The following is a 25,930-nucleotide window of genomic DNA, read 5'->3' as shown; positions in this document are numbered from 1 at the left end:
CCTTCCTTCCTTCCTTCCTTCCTTCCTTCCTTCCTTCCTTCCTTCCTACCTTCCTTCCTTTCTTTCTTTCTTTCTTTCTTTCTTTCTTTCTTTCTCTCTCTCTTTCTTTCTTTCTCTTCTTGCTTGCATCCTTGCTTGTTTTCTTTCTCTTTCTTTGTTTTGTTTTTATTTTTTGAGACAGGGTTTCTCTGTGTAATAGGCCTGCTGTAATTGCCCTGCGTAATAGTCTTGGACTCACTTTGTAGACCAGGCTGGCCTCAAACTCATAGAGATTGGCCTGCCTCTGCTTCCTGAGTGCTGGGATTAAAGGTATGCACCATCACGCCTGGCCCCTACATTCATTTTCAATTTAATTTTTTTGGGTAGTTCTGTGGTTCAAAACATAAATGAAGGTTTAAATTGGATTCACCTTTCACCTATGTCTTATCAACCTGTTTCTCATTCTGCTCTGGTATCTGCTGTTTCCTGTTTGTCCTTCCTGAACTATTTGCACAAACAGGAGAAAGATAAGATGTTCTTACTCCATTCCCAGCAGTTTCCTCAAACAGATACCATCTGTGCATAGCCTAGCATTTTTCACTTAGTATGTCTTAGAGGAAGTTGCTGATGAACTGTTGCTGGCTTTGCACTGACCAGCTGCTCCATAGTGTCTTTGGTTGGCCCTGTGGTGGCCATTTAGGTTGTTCCTATCTTGCTGCATTGACTAATTTTACAAGTGCATTGTTTTGGGTTAGTCAGCCTTTAGGGTAAATTCTAGGAAGTGGAATTCTTGGGCCGCAGAGAAGGTGTGTTCTGTTTCGTAGGTATTACAGAATTGTACTTGGTGGGAGTTGTTTTATGTGTGTCTTTTCTGCTACAGCCTTATCATAGACTGTGTGAGCTATTGAGTCTCTGCCAATCTGATAGGTGAAAAATAGCTTTGCAGTTTAGGTTAAACTTGTATTTCTCCTGTTATGAGTGTGGTCGAGGCACTCATAAAACACGTACTGAATGAAGGAATGTAGCATAGCAGGTAGCATGTGCCAGTGGCATTGTGCTCTGCAGTCTCTTCCTTGTTTGTCCTTTACGTGTGAGCATAGCTGTCTGGTCCTTTAGGTATAAGCATGGCTGTCTGGTCTTTTAGGTTGGGCTTGGCTGTCTAGAAAAGCTCTTGTATGTACTGGTCCATGTGGATATAAGGCTCTGGTAGGACCCTTTGAGGAGCTACTTGGGATATGACTTTATTCAAACGGAAAGAATAAAATGAATAGAAGTTGATTAATAAACATTATGGCTCATAAGGTGTTTTTAGTCTAGTATTTTATCTGACCCTCATAACAGCATGTTATCTCCTGGGTGCTGTTCTTCTTGGGAAGGTAAACTGGATGAGCTTGACCTGTGTAGGCCATTAATCAGGCATTAATCTTATACACAGAGTCTGAGAGCTGATCGTGTTTTATTTTATTCTCAAAATTTTGTATTCATTGTTTTCAACACTGTTGCCATTCTGTTGTTCAGATGTAGCAGGATGGTGGCATAGGCCAGGCTCAGTGTGTTGGAGCTTAGCTCTCGCCCTGATCTCTTACAGTCTGGGGCCCTGTGTTGAGTCTGTTCAGTCAGCCAGTGTAGTTTGGAGCACTAACAGAGACAAATTGTCCAGTTTGATGTATTCACACAGCCGGCCACTCAACATTTTGGAGGTGGAGAACTGTATTGTGAGAACTGTCTAACTTAGGTACTTTGCAGGGGAAGCTAATTTTTTTTCAAAAGAATTAAAATATGTTTTTGTTGCCTTTTCACTGATCTTATTTTTAATCTTCTGCAGTTCTGGGATTGAAGGGAGGGCCTCCTGCGAGCTGGGCGAGCTGTATAATCTTATATACTGAGCCATCTCACTCCCAGCTTAGTTTTCACCACTTTTAAAGCAATACATACTTGGAACAAGGTGAAAGCAAATGAATGTAGTAAAACAGACAAACAAATAACATGTGTTAACCAGAAAGTAAAAAATCCTGTTATTAAAAAAATATGTCTTACCTGGGCTTGTGCATGCTTGAAGTCCCAGCCTCAGGGAGGCAGAGGCAGGAGGATATCTGAATTCAAGCCCAGCCTGGTTTACAGAGTGAGTTCCAGGACAACCACAGCTATGAAATTCATAGCAACTTCAGAATGTTCCCTTTTAAAAACATGACATTTTCTTTTCTTATTTCAGTTTTTCATGATAAAAAATAAATAAAACTACCTTTCAGCTAATGAATGTAAGTAGCCCAAACTGGTAACCTAAGATAAAACTTGTTAGCTTAGTTAGATAAATGAGATCCTACTGTAAATCCTATTTCAGAACCTGTTCTTTCATTCAGTGCGCTGTGAGTCGTTCTCAGGACTAGAAGTTCTCAGGAATAAAAGTTACCTTTTGTTTGGATGATGAGGATGAAGTAACGTAGATCTGCTAAGAAATGCTGTAACAACAGGGTTTGCTGGAAGAGGTTCACTTTTCTGTTTCTCAGAGCATATCAAATGTGGACATCAGTGGGCCATCCAGGCATGTGATTGTTCATCCATTAGAACAAAATCTGTTGGGTATCTACCCCTGTGCCAGGGGCAGTTCTGAGCGGCGAGGAGGTGGTTGCAGGATATATGATAAGCAGAATGTGCAGGCATGCATTTCTGTGAGGAGAAAGATGTTGGGCCACGTGTCGCCTCGGATCATCTCAAGTACCAGTGGCATGTGTGTCACACTGGGAAATACTGCCCTGTGGTGGCAGGGGACTACAGCATCCGGTAGGCTCTGCAGTGGCACGGAGGTAACCTGGGCAGGTGTCTGTGGAACACCGGGGGTTTGTTGGGAACATCTGTCAGAACTTCTAACTTAGTTTTGCTTTTGGGTTTCGTATCATTTACTAACTGACATGAAGGTTTGTGGAATCATGAAATTTTAATGCTTACAGAAGAACTTCGGTTCTCTGAATTTTCCAAGTGGAGAATGGGCCTGAAGAGACAGACTGTTGGCAACAAATAGAAGTAAAGCTTCAGTCACGTGGTTTCTAAACCAGAGTTCACTCTACACAGCTATGAGGGAAGTTTTACAGGTGCTTGAAGAAGAGCAGAAAGAATCCGTCATTAAGAGTGGGGGCTGGGGAGATGGCTCCGAGGCTAGAGAACTTGCTTCACAGATGAGAACTGGAGTTTGAACCCCTAGGCCCACCTGGATGCTGGGTGAGTGTGGCAGGCCACCTGTAATCCAGGAGGCAGAGATGTGAGGCCCAGAGCAAGCTTGCTTGATCAAGGTGCCTTGGGTTTGAGTAAGCTATCCTGCCTTAAAGGGAAGAGCAGAAGACTCCTGACCTCATCCTCAGGCCCCACAGGACCACACACATATATGTGCATGCTCAGTACATACACATGAAAAGAAAGGAGTGGAAATGGGAAAAGAAGAAAGTTTGAGTTTTTAAGAGCCCAAATTAGAATGTGTTGTAGAAGGAGACAGGGAACAGTTATAAAATTAAGTTTGAAAAATTTGTAATCTGCTTCACTGATGTGTTCCCCTTTAAGACACTTTTACTTAATTTTTGTTTCTATGTGTTTTTATTTCATTGCAAAGATAACAGAGGGACTAGGTCCCTTGATAGCGTTTTGGATGCCTTGCTAGAATGCCAAGGTTTTACAGGATTTAGTTAACGAGCCTGTTTTCTTTCAGGTCACTTATTGTTCTTTTTCTTCTTTTCCAGAATTTTATAGAAGTGAAGTGATTAAGAATTCCTTGGTAAGTTTGTTTTCCGACAGGTACATGAACACAGCTTATAACCGTGTCAGAACATGGGAGTGGTTTGAACTGAAGTCCTGTTCTTGTGTTATGGCGCATGCACAGATGTGCCCTGTTGTTCAGTCATTACTTAAGTATTTTTATTGTTGTTGAAAACATTCAATTTGTTAAATTCGCATCATTCCAATTTGTAAAGAGCTTGACTATTTTTGATTCTGTATTTTTTTTTGGGCAAAATTTGTAGTTTGTGCAGGGCCTTTGTATTCCAGATCCATTTCTTGCTGATTATGCCCTTGCTCGGTTAGAGAGCTGGATGTGTCTAGCTGAGCTTGGGCACAGGCCTGTAATCCCAGAGCTTGGGGGGCTGAGGCAGGGGCACTGTGAGTTTTAAGAGAGCCTCAGCTACACAGTGAGAACCTCGCACCAAAACACAAAACCCAAACCACAAACTGCCAAGCGTCCACTTCTCCCATGTGGAAAGGTTCTTTTTAAATTATGTGTATGTGTGTGAATGTGAGTGTGCACAGCAGCCTTGATGATTTTTACCTGGTTTTGAGTTTTGTATGAATGAAACAATGTAGTAAGTGCCCTAGTGACTGATGTCCGTGTGTCACCTTGGTCGTCATGATGTATTTGATTTGTCTGTGTGTACTCACAGTGAATATAATAGTAGTCCATTTTCCCCCTGATGGTGAGCACATTGGGCTTCCAGTCTGAGCCAACATGCATCGTGCTGCTGTAAATATTCTCCTGTCGTCTATTGGAGCAAGCATGCCTTTCTCTGGAGTCTAACTAGGTCTTCAGTCCTGTAGATGTGGTTGGCTAAAGTTTCTGGCTGTTTTCACAGTGCTGTTTCATTTGTATTTGCTGTGTTCCTGTGAGAATTCTGACTACATTATTGTAAACACGTGATGTTTTCAAAAATCTAAATGCTGATAGAAGTCATATACAGGATTTTTTGCTTTTGCAATAGTGCTAACAGTAACAGTATGATTAAGTTGAAAAGGACTGATAAAAGTTGTAACTGCTCTTAAGGGTGTGCGTATAGGCACAGGGCTTCCTGAAGACTGCCGCCTGGTGGTTAAATACCTTAGGACTTTATTGCTCTCCTCTTTCTTTCTCTCCTCATCCACTTTCCCCTGAAAAACAAGTAAAAATAGAAGTGGGTGGGAGGGATAGGGATGGGAGAGGGGAAGGAAATGTCTCTCTAAGTTATATGTCAGAGTCATTTTATTGTTTTTCACATTTCTTTAGCCATTAACAGTTAATGGCAATAATTCTGCTTTATTTGCCTTTGGTTTCAGCTAGACATACTCCCCTGCCCCCAAATTATTATTATTTCTGTTGTTATTGTTTCTTGTAGAGGTTGTATCCTTACTGTGATTGACAGATCTTAGAGTGACTAAAATGATTGAAGAAATAATAATGAGAACAGCTAGCTGGAGCCCCCAATGTTGATTTTATACCCATAACTGATCTGTTTGGAAGTTCTCTGCACAAGTTTCTTTAATAAAGAAGTGTGATTGTGACCAGGTTAGGTATGGTCTACACAGTATTTCCCACTGACGGTAAGGTGTATCAGGGCAAGGTGTATCCAGACGGGCTGGGGCACCTGAGGTTGGCACACAGCTGACAAATAAAATGGGTGCTCTGAGGCTCTACCCCACAACCCCTCATCTCACACTTCCTTCAGCTTAGTTTTCCCCAAGAGCTCAGTGAGCCTTGCTATTGCGTAAACAAAGCTTAGAGCATGTATTTTTAGGGAAAACACAAGACATGGCTTTACCAGAACAACCATTGGAATTGTGACTAGAAGTGTTTTTCAGCTGCGGAGGGTGCTAGGCAGTATGACGGCCTCTTTCCTAGTCTCAGGTCAGCCATGCTTCAGTTGAAGCGTGGCTGAATAATTAACATTTGAGCCGCCTCTCTGTTGCTCATGTCAAGAATGTTACCCTGGGTTAAACATCATCATCATCAAGGTTTTCCAGCTTCCTCTGGCTCCACTGTTGGGAGATGGTTGGCATGCACAGCCGCACCTCAGGTATAAGATGCTGTGAAGGCTGCAGGAGTGATTTCCTCAGGGTGGTGGGAGTGTCAGCAATGGTTGCTAGCAGCAAGTCATCCCTCAGCTGGGTCCAAAAGCCTGAGCTGAGGAAGGCCAGGGAGGAGTTGCTGGTCTTCTGTTAATTATAAAACCAGTATGCATTGTAGCGAGACTCCTTGCATATGCTTTTAAAACGCTGCCACAGCTTTTGTACATTTTCAGTTGCGTTTCTTGTAACTGTATTTGTTATCAAACAGTGCTAGAGAAAAGGATCCTGGTAATAAATAATAGTTTTATTTTTGAGACAAGATTTCTCTGTGTAGTCCTGGAACTCAGGGTGTAGACCAGGCTGGCCTCAGACTCACAGAGATCCACCTGCCTTTGCCTCCCGAATGCTGGGACCAAAGGCATGCACCACCACTTCCTGGCTGATAATGTTTTTTTTTTTTTTTAAACTCTCCTGGGCCTGTACAAAGGCAAGAAGGAAAGACTGAGATCATAAATGTTGACAATGGAAACACAGTAATAAATTTTCATATTCTGAAAAAAAAAAAAAAGTAGTGATCTTCCTTCCTCTGGTGGGCGATGAGTAGGCAGTGAACTTTCAAGACTAAAGGCGTCCTGATGATCTGTGGATAGGTCACCTGGTGTTACTCCTTGAATAGCCCCTTCCATCTTGAAAATGGGCTGGAATGTGTAGGTTAAATATAAAGAAAAGAATTTTATGTGGATCTAGATAGTAGCTATGAATAGACTGCAGGCTGTGTTTGCATGCACCAAGTTGGGAATTCTTCCTCCTATACGGGTAACTGTTTTGAAGGCTTATAGAGGAAAGTCTGTGGAGAGAAGGTTGATAGTACGCTACTGTGGTAGTGTTATCAGGCCGCCATGTCTTCGTGTGGACTCAGCACCCCCACCCCCATTTCCTCGAGCTGGTTCTCAGCTTAGGCTAATGCCCTGGAGGTTATTCCATACACCACCCTGCCTGCCATCACTGTGGCTCCTCAGTGGCACTTGCTCCCCCTCCCTCTCTTTTCACTTTGGAGGAGAGTGGTTACTTCATGCTCTTTCTAGTGCCTTGTCAAATGGGCGGTGAGAATTTGGAATGGTGCTGTTTTATATTCTAAAGTGCACGTTTATTGTGATGTGACCTCACAGCGAGTTAAGTGCTGCCTTTTCAGGCAGTGTGAGCCGGCGCCTTCCCTTGGGCTTTGGCTGGCACTGAGTTAGGCAAAGCAGATGTCACTTTCTCCCCCCATTTAAAAAATCTTAAAACAAGAACAATGATAGAACATTTAAGCCAGGCATAGTGTTGTGCCACTCTTATTTCTAGCACTTGGGAGGTAGATGCAGGTAAATCTCTGAGTTCAAGGCCAGCATGGGAATTCTAACAATCAGCTGGAATGGTGAGACATAGTGAGACACTGTCTTGAAAAACAACAACAACAACAACAAAAAACCCAACAAAAAACAAAAATAGACTAGTGTCAGGTGTGGTGGTGCAGACCATTAATAACAGTGCTTGGGGAACAGAGACTGGTGGATCTCTGTGAGTTTGAGGCCAACCTGGTCTACAATGATGAGTTTCAGGACAGCCAGAGCTACATAGAGAGACCCTGTCTCAAACATAAACAAACAACAAAACAACCCCCATAAAACAAACAAAAAGAAGAGGAGCATGATTATTTTCTCCTGTGTCTCCTTGCAATCACCAACACAGCCCAGAGAGGCCAGCAAGCTCCCCTTTCCCGGCTTCCTATGGTAGAGCACCTCTGCCTTGCTGGGCTCATGTGCACGTAGCATGGGCTGCTTTGTTCAGCACGTTTGTGAGGCTCTGCCGGTGCGAGCAGTAATTCGCTCATTGGAAAGAGCATCTCCACAGAACGGAAGAGTGCGTTTCCCCAGGCTGATGCAGGAGTCCCCACTTCAGTCGCGTACAGCGGAAGAACATGCCAGCTAATGCCAAGTCAAGAGTAAGCAGACCTCCTGCAAGGGTTTGAGGCTTTAATTAGAGATGGCGTCTTCTCATGTAGCGCAGGTTGCACTCACTCTTCTTGCCTCTGCCTTAGCGCGGTAAGTACTGGAATTACAGGCATGAGCCCTGGTGCCCGGCCTGAAACTTTAGGTTTATGACAAACGGTCCTGTCACTTGGTAGCTAAGATGTCCCCTTTTCCTGCTTTCCATTCGCAATTGTTCAAAGACAGATGAAGCTGCTGGCCTGTTGGATCTCACTGAGTGAAACAGTAGTTTGTGAATTCATGTCCCTGTCACCTTTGTGTGGTCTCCGCCCTTTTGACGCTCTTTGAAAAACTGTTTCATACCAACACATTTGTCTACACCAGTGTGAACATGTGCGCATGGGTGTGTGGACCTCTCTGCCTCTGTGGAGGCCAGCAGAGAGTCTGGTCCCTCGGGGTCCCAGGCAGGTAGGGCACCCTGCTTGTTACGTGGCTGTTGGAGCGCGAACTTCAGCCTGCGTGACTGTACTGCAAGAACTGCCATCTCTTCCTCCCAGTGCTTCCTCCTCCTTCCACGGGGAGACGATTTAACTGCTCCTTAAGAATGCAAGTTATCATGAGGAACGTTAGTTATTACGCCAAGCTGGTCTTTCAGTATAAAGCCCCATCCATAGCTCTCACCGCAGATGGTCTCCAGTGCAGCCCAGGTCCTGTAGAACATCTCTGGGCCGGAGATGCAGGAGAGCGAGAGTGCTTGCCTCTGGTCTAGCACTGCGTAACACTGATCATGCAGGTGCTTGCTTGCAGGTCTACAACTTGGCAGGTTCCTAAGTTCAAAGCCAGTGTGGTCACATAGTGGCTTCAAGGCCAGCTTGGGACACAGATGTGTTTTTGTTTTTAAAGAAATTTTTCTACTGCTTTCATACCTTTGGAGTCAGCTGTAAACTTTAACGGTCAGCCCCAGCGACAACCACCTACTGTCTCCTCAGCACGAGCTTCTGCTCTGGAGAAACAATCATGTCAATCACCTATTTCACACAGGCTCTGGAGTTATAAGATTAAGACACTGTGTCCACACAGGGGCCTGGCCTGCGGATGCCAGGAAGTGTGGACATTAACTGCCCTGGGAGAAATCTCTGCCTTTGAGGCGGGGACTTGCAGACAGGGAGAGCCTGGTGACATGTGGTGGCAGTGGAGTCACCAACTTGCAGGCTCCCAAGAGTGTGGACCCTAGGGCTTCTCACAGTGTGCTTCTTTTCTAGGGTTAGTTATAGTGAAAGCAAGCAGGGTCATGTTATGGCAAGAAAATGAGCCATTATTTCCAAAGGGATCTTAACGTGTGCTTTCCACTGTAATAGTTTTTGACTGTGAACTGCTTGGGACTTCTTTTAGTACAGTATCTGGAATAAAAATGTACTTTTTTTGTTGTTGTTTATTCAGCAAACATTTGAATCCTTGTTGTGTCTCCAGGGTACTAAGAGGGGAAACAGTGGCAGGAATGCCCTGCCTTACAGAGGGCCCGGCAGTAGAGCCCGACAGTTCTGAGGCAAGCCTGGAAGACTCCCTGAGGGAGAAAGGCTAGTGCTCAGAGAAATGTTAACTAGAAGAACAGCTCCAGGGAGAGTCCAGGAAGGGCTTTGCCCAGAGGCCTTGGCTTCCTCATTTAGAAGCTGAGTTGGACCAACAGCTCCTTTTTTTTTTTTTTTTTTTTTTTAATTTCTGGCGTTTCTAGAATAGGTAAACTAGGAAATACCTTATTGTGTCTGTTACACAGTCTTTCCTCATGTGTGCTATTGTCTGTGAAAATTAAACCAAGTACAATGCTCAGAGCAAGTGGCCCACGATAGACTGAGGGAAGAGAGGAGGAGAGGAGGAGAGGAGGAGAGGGAGCAGGGGGAATAGAGGGAGCAGAGGGAGCAGAGGGAGTAGAGGGAGGAGAGGAGGAAAGGGAGCAGAGGGAGTAGAGGGAGGAGAGGAGGAGAGGGAATAGAGGGAGCAGGGGGAGGAGAGGAGAGGGAGCAGAGGGAACAGGGGGAGTCTTTCCTGCTGGGACAGTTGCTCTTAATTCCCTTCTCACACTTGCTGCCTCGCACCTCTGAGACCTGGTGCTATCATATTCCATTTTCCCGGAATTCCTGATTTTAATCTGCTAAACTTCTGTTTGTGCCTTGGAAGCCAAGCTTGGGCAGTCTCGGACGTCTTCCTGCTGATTGTGCCCTCGTGCTGCTGTGTAACCCTGAGCCTGACTCTGTCTCTGACCTAGGTCCTTTTGTCTCTGCGATGCTGGGGACTGCACCCAGGGCCTTGCACTTGTCAGGCAACCCCTCGACTGTGGGGGTACAGCTCCAGTGACATAACTGTTTTAAATGGAGGTCCTTTAGGGGCATTGTTTACCTGCTGCCGGCCCCCCTTTTGTTTGTGAATTTCGTGGGTGTGATGTGGTTTGATTACCCGCCCACCTCACCTCTCCTCCATTTCCTTCCCTATCCCTGAAGAAAACTGATTCTGCCTCCCCCAGCAGCTCTCTGCCTCACTCCTCAGCTGGGGGTGGAACTTAATGAGTTCCCCCCTCCTCGACACACACACACAGCTGAGCTTGTGAAGTCTTGTGCATGCAGTCATGGCTGCTGTGGTGTGAGTGTGCGAGGCCCTGACATGCTGGGCAAAACTGTTTGTAGATGTCCAAGCGTCTCTTCTTCCTTGGTGATCCCCGAGCCTTGGAGGAAGGGGGTGTCCTCTCACTGTTCCGGTTAGAGCTGAGCACCCCATGCTCTTACCCTGTCTGCGCGGCGACCAGTGGGACCGATGGTGTGTCTGTGCAGCAGTCTGTGTGTTGGCTCTTCACAGCTACGCGTTGTGTTGAATAAACGACTGAAAGTTCAGTATGAAGCCGTGTCAGAGAGAGAGAGAGAGAACAGAGGTGCCATCGTCACCCCGTTTCTGCTACTTGGACAGTCTCATCTGTTTATAATACTTTTTGTCTTAAAAAGAAGTATTTATTTTGTAAATGTCAGGAGCAGGGGGTCTGAGCACGCCAGGTGCATTTCCGGAGGCCAGAGGACAGCTTGCAGGAGTTGGCGCTTCTTCTCCATCATGTGGGTTCTAGGGGTTGATCTCTGGTTGTCAGGCTTGGTGGCAAACACCCTTACCCACTGAGCCATCCTGCCAACTTCCAGTCTTTATTTTTATTTTAGTTTTTAAGTATGTGGGTGTTTTGCTGCATGTATGTCTGTGCACCGTGTGTGTGCCTGCTGCTTGCAGAGGCCAGAAGAGGGCATTGTATCTCCTGGAACTGGAGTTAAAGGCATTATTTGTGAGCGGCCTTGTGGGTACTGGGAATCACACTTGGGTTCTCCGGAAGAGCAGCCAGTGCTCTTAACCACCGAATCATCTCGCTAGTCCCTCCTTTTTTTTTTTTTTTTAACAAAATGATGTATCATCTAATGGAAATTTGTTTGTGAAGATGTTAGAGTCTTCCTAAAGGATGTTTCAATTTCCACAACAGAATCCAACGTGGAGGAGCCTTGACTTTGGAATAATGCCGGAGCGCCTGGATACGTCTGTGTCCTGCTTTGTGGTGAAGATTTGGGGTGGAAAGGAAGATGCCTATCAGCTGCTGATCGAGTGGAAAGTCTACTTGGATGGACTGAAGTACTTGGGTCAACAGGTAATTTTCAGAGTGTTGGTTCAAGGGGTTGTCCTTTAGAAATTAACCCAACTTCTGTTGATTCTCCTCTCTCTACATTTTCAGTTATAATAAATGCTTATGGGAAGGGAAAAAGTAAAGACTTACAAGAAAAAAGAAATAACTTCCCCGGCATGGCGGCACGTGCCTATAACTGCACACAGGAGGAATAGGCAGGAAGAGTGCCTTAAGGAGGAGCCCTGCCGGGTCTACACAGAGTTCCCGTCTAACCAAAGCCTTGTAGCAGAACCAGGCCAGGCAAACAAGGCTTGTGATACGTGTTGACTTAAGTTACTTACATTGTTACATTTGAGTTACAAAGAATCCCTTAGCTCACACCCGCAATCCTAGCCCCTGGAGGCTGAGATCGAATCTCAGCAAGTTTGAGGCCAGTCTGTGGTGGACACCATGAGTTTCAGGCTCTCCTGGGCTAGAGTAAGACCCTGTCTCAGGTAAGAGAAACACAAAAGATCTTTCACTGTAGAAACCCAGGCAGAAGCACCCTATGTGTGAGCACGCATATGGGTGGGTGTGTGTGTGTGTGTGTGTGCGCGAGTGGATGTGTGTGCATGTGTATGTGACTTGAGGGTATCTTTTGCTCGCTCATTGTTTGGCCTTGTTGGATATTTTCTCCTCGATTGTGAAAATTAAGTTGAAACAAAGCCCACCGTTAAACTCTCCCTTTCCACCTGGAGTAAGAAGAGCCGCTCTTACACCGAGTGCAGGGGTGACAGACATGCCTTCTCTGCTGGTCCCCCATTGCTGCCTCTGTTGCCCTGTCACTGATGTTCCTTACTCTTCAACTGTCCTGCCTGAGCTCAAAGGTAGCCCAGCATCCTTTCTAATGAAACAAAATCTGTACATTGTTCCCTAAAGAAGTTATTATAGTTAATGTTTGGAGTCACTTTGTGAAGGTTCATATACTGGTCCCTTTTTTCCCCATTGGGAGAATTGGAGCTTAAGAGAGTTTAAGAAAGTACTTAACATCACTCAGTAGGGTGAAGTTAAGACTTGGATTCAGGTCTGTCCAGCTTAGCACCTCCTCTTTGTGCTGCCGCAGAGGTGTGTCTGAGTGGGCCATGCAGCCCTCCGCTGCACTTAGGAGCGAAAAGCAGTCCTCTCTTGTGCACCCCTGTTTCCACTGTTAAAAGCTACCCTTAAATGTTAGTCAGAGGCTGTTTATAAACACCCTTTCTGTTTTGGTAATAGTCAGTGTATACATTATGATGCTTCTTTTGAAAGGAACAATTTGAATTTTTTTCCGTCCTGCTTCCTAACTCACACATGCCTTTGGTGGTGTTCTGAAAACACCATTCTGTGTTCCTGTCTAATGAGCTGATTTCAGAGTCAGCAGTCAGGGGTCTTCTAGGAAGTTGGCTATACAGGGAAGCACGCTGGGATGGCAGAACACAAGAAAAAGGGATTTTCAAGCCAACCGTAAAGTCATTCCTGGTATAGGAAGCCCAGCGTTGTCTTTGAAGTAGAGGCAACGCACACACTAGCCGTCAGGAAAGTGGACTCGCAGAGCTTTAGGGAAAGAGGAACCAAGGTGGAGTATGATGGTAAGAATTAGGGCTTATGGAGGTCCGGTGCTTTCTCCCCGTTCTTGTTTTTAGTGTTAAGGACCCTGAGAGGTGGCAGACATCCTTTTCAGTAGAGTTGAGACAGTGGAAGGAGTCGGCCGGCCCCATCTGGAGCCGGGGAGGGATGACCTCACGAGTGTACGATAAGTCAGGCTTGTTGAGGTCTGATGTGCATCTGATGAGCTCACCATTTTAAAGAGTAGATAGGCTTGGAGTGCAGCTCAGTGGTAGAGCGCGTCTCGGCATGTTTGGGTCTGGGGTCCATCCTCGACCCTGCACTGCAGCACAGCACACAAGTGTACAGCTGAGTGAGTCCGAACCACGTCTGTAGAGGGGAGTAACGTGCCCCCAGGATGAGTGAAGCTGCTGTGAGTGGTTAACTGTGGGCCTTTGTGCTGATAAATGCTGTCATTTCTTTTGGGTAAATACCAGGAGTGCAATTGTCTGCCCTTGCGGTGAGTGGCGTTGAAATCTGTGAGGAGCTGTCGGTGCTTTTCTGAAGTGAATGCAAAGATCTCCACTCCCAGCTGCAGCACGCAGCGTTTCCACTGGTTCACGCCTTTATGCATGTGCATTGTTGTTGTTGTTGCCAGTCTTTTAAACGCTAACCACTGTAATGCTATAAAGTGGTATTCTGCCAGATGGTGGCGGTGCATGCCTTTAATCCCAGCACTTGAGTAGGCAGAGCCAGGGGGAATCTCTGAGTCAAGGCCAGCCTGGTCTACAGAGTGAGTTCCAGGGCATTTAAGGATACACAGAGAAACCCTGTCTTAAAAACAAAAACAAATAACAAAAAGTTGTATTTCATTTAGATTTTAATTCAGATTTTCCTAATGAATTCAACTAGCCCCTGACTCCTCTCTCTCTTCCATGTATGTGTGTGTGTGGTGTTTGTTAATACCTTTTGTTCATTCTTTACTGAGTTGTTTAGATTTTTAATTACTGAGTTATTAAAGTTTTTTATGTAAGGGCTAGTGAGAGAGCTCAGCGGGTAGAGCACTTGTCCCACAATGTATAGACCAAGTCTGGATTTCAAGAATGCACTAAAAACCCTGTGTGCATGGCGGCCTGTGACCCCTGTGCAAGGTGGCCTGTGCGGTGGCCTGTGACCCCAGTGTGGAGGAGACTGGGCATCTCTTGAGCAAGCTGCTAGCCCAACTAACAAAGGGCAAGTCTTGGATTCAGTCAAAGATCCTACCTCAATATAAGGTAGAGAGTGCTAGAAAGAAGATCCTGCCATCAGGCTTGGGCTTCCTAGTACATTTACACATATGCATTCCTATACAAAATACCCCTTATATATTCAGATATATCAGCTCTTTATAAAATATGTGTTTTCCAATACTTTCTGCTGTCTTTTCATTTTCTTCTTAAAAAAATTTTATTTACCTTGTGTGTATGAATATTTTGTTCATATTCATTTACATGCTCCATATGTGTCTATTGAATACCCTGGAAGTGGGATTGTGGATGGTTGTGAGCTATTATGTGGGTGCTAGGAATTGAACCCAGGTCCTTTGCAAGAACAAGTCCTCTTACCCACCGAACCTCTTCAACCTTCTCAGCTTCCTCTTTCTTTCTTTCTTTCTTTCTTTCTTTCTTTCTTTCTTTCTTTCTTTCTTTCTTTCTTTCTTTCTTTCTTCCCTCCCTCCCTCCCTCCCTCCCTCCCTCCTTTCTAGACTTATTTTTATTTTATGTCTATGAGTGTTTTGCCTGTGTGTGTATCTGCACCACATGCATGCCATTACCCGAAGAAGACAGAAGAGGGAGTTGAATCCCTGGGACTGAAGTTACAGATGGTAGGAGCTGCCACATGGGTGCTGGGAATCTAACTTGAATTCTGGAACTTACTATGTAGACAAGGCTGGCCTTGAACTCAGAGACTTCTGGCCTCTGCCTCCCAAATGTTGGGTTAGAAGCATTCACTGTCATGCTGGCTCCCATTTCATCCCCCTACCCCCAACCATGTGTAGCCCTGGCTGTCCTGGAGCTCACTGTATAGACCAGGCTGGCCTCAAACTTAGAGAGCCAAGTGCTGGGATTAAAGACATATACTACTACTTTTTTATTTTCTTAATAGTATCATTTAAAGAACACATTTTAAAAATGTTGATGAAGTCTACTACATCAATTTAGAAAAATTTCATGCCTTTTTTGTTTTGTTTTGAGACAGGGTTTCTCTGTGTAGCCTTAGCTGTCCTGGACTCACTTTATAGATTAGGGTGGCCTTAGAGATCTGCCTGCCTTTGCCTCCTAGCATGCTGGGATTACAGACAGGAACCACCGTACTTGGTTAATTTCATGCCTTTTGTGTATCATCTAAGATACATTACTTAACTTAAGACCATTAAGATTTTTTCCTGTTTGTTTTTTAATTTTTTTGTTGACGTTGTAGGTTTTATATTTGTCCAATTTTTTGTTATTATTTTGAAGTATTTTATGTGTTTGTTTATTTTGGTTTTTTAAGACAGGGTTTTTCTATGTGCTGTCTTGGAACTCTGAAATCACAGAAGTCCACCTGTCTTTGCCTCCTGAATGCTGGGATTAAAGGCATGTGCCACCACTGTCTGGAAATTTATTTTTATTTTAAAATTATGGATACATTGGTATGTCTGTTTGTGAGTGGGTGTGTATATGAGTACAGAGTCCACAGAGGCCAGCAGAACACCTGGAATCCTCTGGAATTATAGGTGATTGTGGGCCGCCTGACATTGGTGCAAGGAGCTCAGCTCAGGGCCTCGATAAGAACAGGACCTGTTCTTAACTGCCCAGCCATCGCTCGATTGTCAGTGTTTTGTTTTTGTTTGTTTGTTTATTGAGGCAAAGTCTCGTGTGGCCAGGGTGGCCTTGAGCTTGTTCAGTGTGGTTGAGTTTAGACTTGAACTCCAGAGCCTCTGGCTTCATTCTCAAGATTACAGGTGTACGTCATGGTCCTGGCTTGTGTGTGTTCAATTCACATTTATAAAAACACAAGGTTCATTGTTCTGCAGATGAATGAATAATGGTTCTGTACTCTGTTGTTATTTCTCCATTGAATCTTTGCGACTGTTGTGGGATTTCTTTTTCTATAATTGTTAAGTTATACCAAATGGTGGGTCTCATTACACACACATATGCCTTTCTGCTTTGCTTTTATTATCCCTCTTCCCATTGCCCCCACTCACGTCCCTGCGCCCCTCTAGTTGGTACCCTGTTCCACAAGCTTCTTCCTTCTGACTCATGTCACATGCATTCTATTATCCTTTCTTCAGCATCATTGTTGAGCAGTTGTTGAGTCTTTTGTCATTTGTGTGAGTCTTGTTTCTGGATTCTCTGGTACACTGATGTGTCTGTCCAACACCAGACTGTCTTGACTGCAGTAGTTTTATAGTATGCCTTGAATTCAGGTCCCCTGGCTCTGTTCTTTTATCCATAGATTTTTGGTTCTAGGTAAGTATTAGTTAAAACATTAGCTTTATAAAAATGAAAACAGAACCAAAATTATTTTGGTTATTGTACGTATCTTTTTTTTTTAATTTTTTCTGGTATTTTGATAGGTATTAAATCAAAGCAAATTTAGAGAGCAATTGGGTCTTTAATTTTGTAGTTCTGATATATCTGTTTGTTGATGAAAAGCTCCCTTGATTTCATTCATTAGTATTGTAGTTTTCAGCCTACAGGTCCCACATATTCGATTTCTGTCCTATCTTTTTTATGCCAGTTTAAATTGATGCTGTTTTAGAGGCTGTTTTAGATGGCTCAGTCAGTAAGGTGCTTGCTGCACAAGCACGAGGACCTGACTAGGTGTTCCAGGCCTAGTGTAAAAGTCATGTCCATGGTGCCCGTTTGTAACCAGGGCTGGGAGGCTGACACAAAGGCCCCTGAGCTCACTAGTCAGCCAGCCTGTCCGAACAGGTGAGAGACCTTTCCTCAAGACATAAGGTGTAGAATGACTGAGGAAGGCACCTGATGTTGACCTCTGGCCTGCAGACACTCATCTGCAAACACATTTTTCACACTTATGAACATGTACACACACATTTGGCATATACACAAATACATTGTCATTGTTTTAAAAATATTCTTATTTATAGTTCTTGTTAATAAGTAATGAAAGACATGTGTCTGCACTGAACTTCTACTGTATGAGCGCACTAAATGTACGTACAGCTCCAGTGCCCTTTGAGATTCCTTCTGTAGATAGCTGTGTGAGGGTTCACAGCTGTTTTTTAACTTGTAGTCCAGGATAACCTTGAACTTGGTGTGCAGCTGAGGATGATCTTGAATTCCTGCTCTTCCTGTTTTTACTTCCCAAGTGATGGTAGTACACGCATGCATCACTGTGCCCAGTGTCTTAGTAAATTTCCTCATCGCTGTGACAGAATGCCTGATGGGAACAAACGAGAGGAAGTGGGGAAGAGCTTACTTTGGCTCACAGGTTCAGCGGGCCATCCATCACAGAGGGAAGTGACGGTGGCAGGGGCTTGAGACAGCTGGTCACATTGCAAGTACAATCAGCAGTCAAAGGGAGATGAAGAGGAAGTGTCACCTCCCCAAACCTCAAGCACCCCTAGTGGCTCACTTCCTCAACAGGCTCTATTGGGTAAGCCTCCCCTACCAGCAATGCCACCTGGCACCAAGTATTCAAATAACTGAGCCTGTGAAAGAATCCGTTCACATTTAGACTTAACGCCCACCTTAAAGGTATTTCTTTACGCCTTTTCTGGGGTCTTATTTAATTGCTGCTACTTTCAGTACATTGTTCAATACGAGTAGTGGTAGGCAAATGCTTGTCACATCTCTGCCTTATCCTGGAATCACTCAGCCTTTGGCTAGTAAGTATATTATCAGATTATTCACCCTTTGACTATTAAGTATATCATCACATTAAAGAAGTTTCTTCTTGTTCTTAATATGCCAGGCAGTTATAACCTTAAGGAATATTGAGTTTTATTACTTGGGGTTGAATGCTGATATAAACTCTATTTTTAGTTACAGTGCATTATCCTTTACATGTGTATTTAGAGTTTTATATCAAACCTATGTTAGGTTTTTATATACTGACAGATTTGATTTGTTAATATTTTGTTAAAGGAAAAAAAATCCCTTTTTCCTGAGGGTTATTTGGCCTTTTTTACAGTGTACTTGTTTGGTGGCCAGGTGCAAGGAGGGTCTCATATGGACTGAAGTGTGTCTACTTCTGTGTTTGCAGTTTTTGTAGTCTTTTGTTGTTGATGTTGCCTGTTCTACAAATATGTGATAAAACTTTTTAATAGACCAGTCTGGATGCTGAGATTTCTTTGTGGGATAATTTTTAATTGGGACTTACTGTCTTAGTACCTGCTTTTTTTAGTGAGTGCTAATGGGTTTTCTTTGAAGGAAGGTACCTGTTTCATCTGATGTTTCATATTTATTGGTTGTCCACAGCCCTTACTAATCTTTTGAATATGGAGGTCTTTGGGAATCCTGTTGTGTTCTTTGGTCTGGTGTTCTGTCTTTGTCTCCTGACCACTTTCACTAGTGATTTAGCAGTTAATTAACTTTAAAATAGTGTTTGATAATACTGATTATCTTTCATTTTCATCAATCTGTTTTAATCTTTATCATGGCTGTTATTTTGTTTGCTATGGATTTTTCCAGTTATTCTTTACTTGGCTCCTTGGGGGCAGGATCAGTAATCTTTGAGCATTGCTTTAGGCATGGTCCAAAATTTCCCCTTGTGTTTTTATTCAGTTCCAAATATTTTCAAATGTATCTTTTATTTCTCCTTTGAGCATAAAGGAATGCTATTCACTCTTAAATATTTATGGATTTTCCAGATATCTTCCTCTGGTTGATCTAACTTTATTGAGTTTAGGGAAAATCATTTGTATGATTTCAATACTTTTAACTTTCTTAAGATTTATTTTATGACCCAAGATAGTCAATCATAGTGGTAAACTTTCATGAATGTCATGTGAATTCTGCTGTCAGTAAGCAGAATACTTCACTCACAGTTAGATGATGTTGGTCCTGAGTAAATTTTGAAGAATGCATTAGAATTCGCTAGAGAAGAGAAGTTGAGAGTTGGCTCAGTTGATTTCCTTATTCTGAGTCGAGGAAACCAGAAGCCCCAGTGGACGAGTGATACACCACGTGCAAAGACACATATTCAGGCCAGCTGCAACGAGAAGCTCCCTGTCCTGAAGAGCCTGCCCTCTGTCAAGACTTCGTCTCCAGAGAAAGGAGCTGAACTTGGTCTTGCTGGATTGTGACAGAGAGGCAGGGAGTTTGGACATAGTCAGGGTGAGAATTTGTTGATGGTGCTCACATAGGCCGTGCCACACCCGATGTGGGATGGTGATGGTGGGGGTGAGTGCTCACGCTCACTTAGAGCTGAAGCGGTGGAACCCAGGGCGATGACAGCTGCATCCTCTTCCCCCTTGGTATTTACCTCCACACAGTGCTCAGGGTGTGGCATTTTTATAAAGGTGTTGAAGTGTAGTTTTTATGTTATCATCGAAGCACAGTTGAGTCAGTTGAAGGGTAAGAATCAGACATATTACACTTCGTCCACAATCTAACAGTTCCGTATCATGTGTGCGGTATAGAGCCAGTTTTAGTCAGCATTTTCTTATTTATTTTTATTTTATATACATTGGTGTTCTGCCTGCATGTGTGTGTGTATGTGAGGGCATCAGATCCCCTGGAACTGGAATTAATGACCTTTGTGAGGTGCCATGGGGTTGCTCGGAACTGAACCGTCATCCTTTGGAAGAACAGCCAGTGCTCTTAAGAGCCAAGTCATTTCTCCTACCCCCAGCATACTCTTTATTAGTAGAGAAAAAAATAAAAAGATGGTTCTGAAATTTATATTCCCTGATTTCTAATACATGAGTAGATGCTTGATGATGATGATGATGATGATGATGATGATGATGATGATGTTGATGTTGCACTTCCCATGTGGTTTTCCATGTAGTTATGTGTTTCTGACCCTGTGAAGGGCAGAGCGGGGGCTGTTTTCTTCACCTCGTGAGGTGGGAAGTGAAGCGTGGAGGAGATTGAATTCCGTGTGTCGGAAGAGTGCTGGGCACTCGGCTGCAAAGACAGACAGGCTGGCTCCCTCTACAAGAGCTCCTGGGGATGCAGTTAAGGATGCACCCCGACCTGGGCCCTTAGCTTTGTAGCCCACATCAAATTTTTCAGTGAGCTAGTCCAGTGGCCATCTTCATAAATCACATGCTTTAGGGAATTGACCATGCAGATACATTTCTCTCCATACTTTTTCTCCTCCTTCTTTAGTGGCCTTTATATTTTTCTTTCAATTTAAAAAGTAATACTTGCTTTGGGGACAGCGAGATGACTTTCTAGGTAAAAGTTCTTGTCACTCGGACCTCGAAACCTTAGCTGAATCCTGAAACCCACCGTGACAGGAAAAGAACAGCTCCTCAAAAGTTGTCTTGTGATCTCCACCTGTGCATGCCATGCTTGTGCACAGGCGTACACACACACACACACACACACATGCACACGCGCACACACACACACACACACGCAGGCACACGCACACATGCACTATACTGATAAAAAATAGCTTTAATTTTGGAAAGTGTGAGAAGCACAGAGAAGAATCAGCCTCACACACAGCCCTCTGCCCAGCCACAGCTGCTCCTGTTCTGATGAGCACATCCTTAGCATTCCTTCTCAGGTACATACATTTCTAAAGGTCCGGACCCATCTAATCCTGACCTGGGTTTGAAATATTTTTTGCCTTTGAAGATGAAAACTCTTTGCTTGGTTTATGGTGGCCATTATACATTAATGGTTGCAGATCTGTCTTTGCTGTTACTGTGTTTGGTTCGGTAAGTGAACAGGTAAACGGGAAGCTGTGGCTCATGGGAGGGAGACAGGCCAGTGCTCACAGGGCTAGCCTGCTGACGACATTGGCTGTTCGGTCTCGAGCTGAAGTACTGCTTGTGGGCGGCCCTTGTTTTCACCCCACTTTGTGAACCTTTAACTCTTCATGCCAAGAGCAGCTCCTTTTTTTTTTTTTTTAAGACCACAATTCTTTCTGATGAAAGAAATGAAATTGTGTGTTCATTTCACAGTTGAGATTTAGTTTAGATCTTGGTTCATCTTCTTTTTTATCCCCCAGGTGTCTTTTGAGACAGGGTCTCACTGTGTAGCATGGACTGACCTTGAACTTAGGATCTTTCTGCCTTTGCCTCCCACAGGGTTAGCTGTACAGGTGAGTGTGGACCCGGGCAGCACTGGCTGCAGCTCCGGGCAGTTGCCGCTCAAAAGGACCAGCGGTCCACAAACCAAAACTGAGGAGTTGGATGCTGGTGCCTTCAGTTTGTCCTTTTGAAAGTAAAATCTAATCTGGCATTATAATTTTTAATGCACATATAGAGATTTTAAAAAACAAAACAAAACTCCTAAATCAGAGCATGTGCAGTTTGCCTCTGTGTCTGCAGTCCTTCAGGCATAACTGTTCCATATCAATTCAAGAAATGCTGGTGATGTGTGAATAATGGCGCCGGTAATCTCACGTGGTGCTTCTGCGAGGCCTCTGGCTCCAGCTGGCCGTGCTCTGCTCTGTTGCTCACCCGGCCTCTGAGACCTGATTGCCTCGCTGGCCCTTTGTTTAGGTAGATCGGGGCCTGCTTGTCAGCATGGAGATGGGTGAGGCTGCAGCTGTCACGCTCTGGTCTCCGGAATAAACTGATAGTGTGTTCTCCTCCATTTCTAGATTCATGCTCGCAACCAAAATGAAATCATTTTTGGGCTGAATGATGGCTACTATGGTGCTCCATCTGAACATAAGGTAAGAGGACTCTCCGAATGTTCTGAGTTTTGGTTAGTTCAGGAGCCTTGCACCTGGGAGGATGAACTGAGAAGCGCTGTACAAACAGAAGCATTAAGTGTCGCTGTGAGCCTGCTGTTTGGGGTGGCTTTGGATAAATGCCTTCTAGAGGGAGAACTTGTTTTGCAGGACACACAAGCACTCCAAGTAAGTATTTCTAAATCCTGATTATGTTTTCTCAATGGAAAACCTGAGCTAGCTGTTTTTCTCTCTTCTACATAAATCTTTTGGGGATTAAGAGGGTGAGCTGGACATGGTGGCATAGATTTGCAAGCCTAGCCACGTAGGAGGCTAGAGCAGGAGGATCACAAGGTCAGGTGCTTCCCAGGTTCAGAATGAGTTCAAGGCCAGGCTGGGGATGTTGCTCAGTGGTACAGGCGTACCACAGTGCTGGAAGCCTAGGTTTCAAGCTTCAATCCTGCCCTCTCCCCAAAACAGAAATGGTGCATTTTTTTTTTAAATGGAATAGTTTAATCAAAATGTTTCAGTTGTGTTTTTATCATTCTCAGTAAGCCCTAGAAACCCACATTATGCTGGACATAATGGTACAGGCCATTCATCCTAGCACTTGGGAGGCAGAGGCAGGTGAATCTCTGTGAGTTTGAGGCCATGCTGGTCTACATAGAGAGTTCCAAGCCAGCCTCATGCACACAATGAAATCCTGCCTCAAAAGAGAGAAAGAAATAAGCTAAAGTTGAAGCTGTGCTGTAGTCATCACTGTCTCTGCATCTAAAGGCAAAGAAAGAAAGGCGAGGGCAGAGGGTCCATTCTTAGCAAGAATGTTCTGTGAGCATCCCTCTGACAGGGGACCCAGCATCTCTCTCCTATTTAACATTCACCCCAAACCACCGTGGTGGTTTCGTTTTTTCCATTTCATAGCTATGGGAACTGATTGGGAAGATGAACTTCACAGGGTCTAGCGAGAGGCTGAGCTCAGATGTTAGGTTATATGCCCCTGAGTCTGCTTTCCCCACGCTGAGTTTACCAAAACCAAACCAAGCAACCAACCAACCAACCAACCAACCAACCTACCAAACCAACCCCCCAAAAAAACAAAAACAAACAAACAAAAAACAAAACAAAACAAAAACTAAACCAAAATGAAACAAAAACCCCAAAACCAAAATCCCTAAAGTACACACACACACACACACTGTTTTTGCTCAGAGCCCTGCTGTTTCATAGCCTCGGTGTGCGATGCTGCTGCTTGGATGCCCTGTCCTTCCAGTGTGCTGAGTGCTGGTTCAGGGTTAGCACCTGTACTCAAACACTGAGAACTCAGTGGGGAAGGGGAGCCTGGTGCAGGTGTACACCTCTCTTCCGGCTGTGGTCTAAGGCAGGAAGATCCTGGGCCCCAGAATCAGAAACTGGCCTGTCCTGGTACCATGGGAAAAATGCTCCTGGGGACTTGGTTGCTAAAGTGACAATCCAGGTTCTGAATAGCAGACAGTTCTGTGAAAGGCCTGGGAGGTGAAGAAGAGAGCATTCCAGGAGAAGAGGCTAAGGTTGAAAGCGGAAAGGGGATGTGGTGAGTCTTGGGGCCTGAAGGGAAGTTAGAGCAGCACCAGGCAGGCCACCACATGGACTGTATAGGAATTTTATCCATGACAGGCGTGTACTCTAAGCAGATTTATCTAATGGCTTTGCTCTGGGTTATTTTGAAGAGCAAGAGCATGTGTGGAGAGACAATGAGAAGAACCTTGCAGTTAGATATGCTGACCGTTAGGAATAGACCATGGCAGGTTAAAAGAAGAGGGATGTGCTAGGCAAGCGCTTTACCTCCAAGCCACACACCCAGCTCAGAAGACAGAATTAGGGCTTTAGGAGAGAAAATCATTTGGATTTGTTGTGGTTTGCATTTGAGGTAAAAGGAAAAAAGGAGGTGTCAAGCGTGACTTTGGATTTCTAGCTTAAAGCAGCTGGATAGGTAAAGATGACAGCCGTGGGAAGCTTTGGGACACAGTGGGTGGGGAGCACAGATCCCAAGGTAAGACATGGCCACAGGAGTGTGCAGTGTCTTTAGACCCCCGTGGTGGTGGAAAATAGCCATCTGGGTACCTGAATCTGGAGAAACTGAACTCTCAGTGTGGGGCAGATGGGCAAGTCACTAACGTCATGGGTGTGTATGACTAGGCAGGACGGTAGAGAAGAGGGCTGAGTAACCCAACCTTGAGGACCCTAACTGCCAGAGAAGAGAGTGTGCTGCTCGGGAGCCTCAGAGGCCAAGGCTCTCTTTTATTCACATCCCTCTCCTTAAGCTTGTGGGGTTTAGCTGTTTTGTTGCTGATTTTTAAGGAGACAGAGTGGTCAAGTAAACCAAGGACTGAAAACTTGCATTTTGTACTTTAGCAAATGGAATTTCTTCCAGGTGGCGTCTTTAGAAGCTCTAACTCTGAAAGGCAGCTTCCCAGCTTCATCTGCGTTCCTGCAGATCTCTCAGATCTCCTCTGTCAGATATACTGCTCTGTCCAGAGGTCTGTCCTTCCTCCCTTGCTGTGAGCTTTGTAGGGTTGGATTGACCTGCCCAATGCTAAGCCCCCAATCCCTGCCTCAATTCTGGGGACACAGTATTTACTTAGTGAGAACCTTTGTGAGTAGGTCAGAGAACTAGAAGGCGGTGGTCACTGGGCTGCTGGCTGCTCCCAAGGCTGGCTGTCTTGGTGAGGGAGAGGGGTAGCTCACCCTTTTGCTGGCCCCCACCTCTTCATCCTGCAGAGCCTGGCTGTCAAGACAATGGTAGCATTCAGAGCCAGTGTCTACTGAGCATTCTTGTGGCGAGCCCTTCATACCTGCACTTGTGATTAAACCCTCAAAAACCCCATGGCCAGAGACTGATAGTTGGTGAGGTGGGGGTGGGCACCAGTGCCCGACTTCCCTCTCTGCTTGTGAGTTTCCAACAAGGACAGACAGGATGCTAACAGGTAAATGGAGTTCAGAAGGTAGCTTGATAACAGGTAAAATGACTGGAAGTGTTGCTTAAGTTTTGTGACTGAGAGAGCCTGCTGTAACTAAAAAGGCTTGTGTACATTTCCTCCTGACCTGATCTTCTTCCCTCCAAAATGACAGTGCGAATGGAAATGGAACTGTCCCGATACAGACCAGAGCCTGCTCCTCTGGGCCAAGCAGAGTTGTGTGCGGTAGATGGCTCTGCATGGCGTGGCAGCCAGGAGTAGCTGCGCCAAGCCTTGTCAGTTCTTCAGAGCTCAAAGATAAGCCACCTAGAGCTGCTGAGGAGGACAGAGCCACAGCCCAGAGGGATTGGGAGTGCTCCTGAGGATGTGGACTGGGAAGTTTTTCTTCTTTGTGGAAGCTTGGGAGTATGGAAGGAATAGCTAACCCTAACAGCAACATTAACTAGTATTTAGTGAGCTCTTACTTGGTGCCTGGCACTAAACGCTGTCCATACTTTACTGTGTTTAAATGCCACAGTTGTTTATCTGTGGAAGAGAAACTGGTACGGAGAGGTTAAGTGACTTTCCTGAGATTCCACAGCAGCTAAATAGCAGAGCTACTACAGAGAGTGGATATGCTGGAGTTATATAGGTGATTGTGAGCTGCTTGATGAAGGTGCAGGAAACCAAACTCTTGTCTCTAGCAAGAGCAGTGCTTAGTATGTGCTTTTAACCTCTGGGTCATTTCTCCAGCTCAGAAAGCATTGTTTTAATATATTTTTTAAGTCATAGGCAGGCTTTCTGACTATCTGTGCACATATTAAGACTGTATCCTATACCAAACAAAAAGCAAAATTGGCCAAGTCAAAGAAATGTAGACACTCACCTAAGGCCGTCAAGCACGGTAGTGAACAGGAATAGAATAAAAATCTCAAGGAAGTGTGCAGAAGGCAGCACTGTGGGCCCTCTCCCTCGGGCAGCACTGTGGACCCTCTCCCTCTGCCGCTCCTGGGGCAGCACTGTGGACCCTCTCCCTTGGGCAGCACTGTGGACCCTCTCCCTCGGGCAGCACTGTGGGCCCTCTCCCTCGGGCAGCACTGTGGGCCCTCTCCCTCGGGCAGCACTGTGGGCCCTCTCCCTCTGCCGCTCCTGGGGCAGCACTGTGGACCCTCTCCCTCGGGCAGCACTGTGGACCCTCT

At 44.9% G+C, this 25,930-nt stretch overlaps 1 protein-coding gene across 3 annotated transcripts in view; it reads left to right on the top strand.

Moving 5' to 3' along the window:
• The window catches only part of Uvrag (UV radiation resistance associated), a 263,208-nt gene that overhangs the window by 32,032 nt on the left and 205,246 nt on the right, over positions 1–25,930 (top strand). For 2 of the 3 annotated variants that reach the window (XM_055623512.1, XM_055623514.1), the window contains exons 3-5: positions 3,708–3,742; positions 11,251–11,412; positions 21,727–21,801. In XM_055623512.1, coding sequence (XP_055479487.1) covers positions 3,708–3,742; positions 11,251–11,412; positions 21,727–21,801 — 272 coding nt within the window. The remainder of the gene's footprint in view (positions 1–3,707; positions 3,743–11,250; positions 11,413–21,726; positions 21,802–25,930) is intronic. The other variant, XM_055623513.1, reaches the window with a different exon arrangement.

The sequence above is a fragment of the Psammomys obesus genome, unplaced genomic scaffold (genome assembly GCF_907164565.1).
Source record: "Psammomys obesus unplaced genomic scaffold, mPsaObe1.curated_primary_1811, whole genome shotgun sequence".
Classification (NCBI taxonomy): domain Eukaryota; kingdom Metazoa; phylum Chordata; class Mammalia; order Rodentia; family Muridae; genus Psammomys; species Psammomys obesus.
Note: the sequence above shows the minus strand (reverse complement) of the source record. Positions and strands in the feature narration are given on the sequence as shown.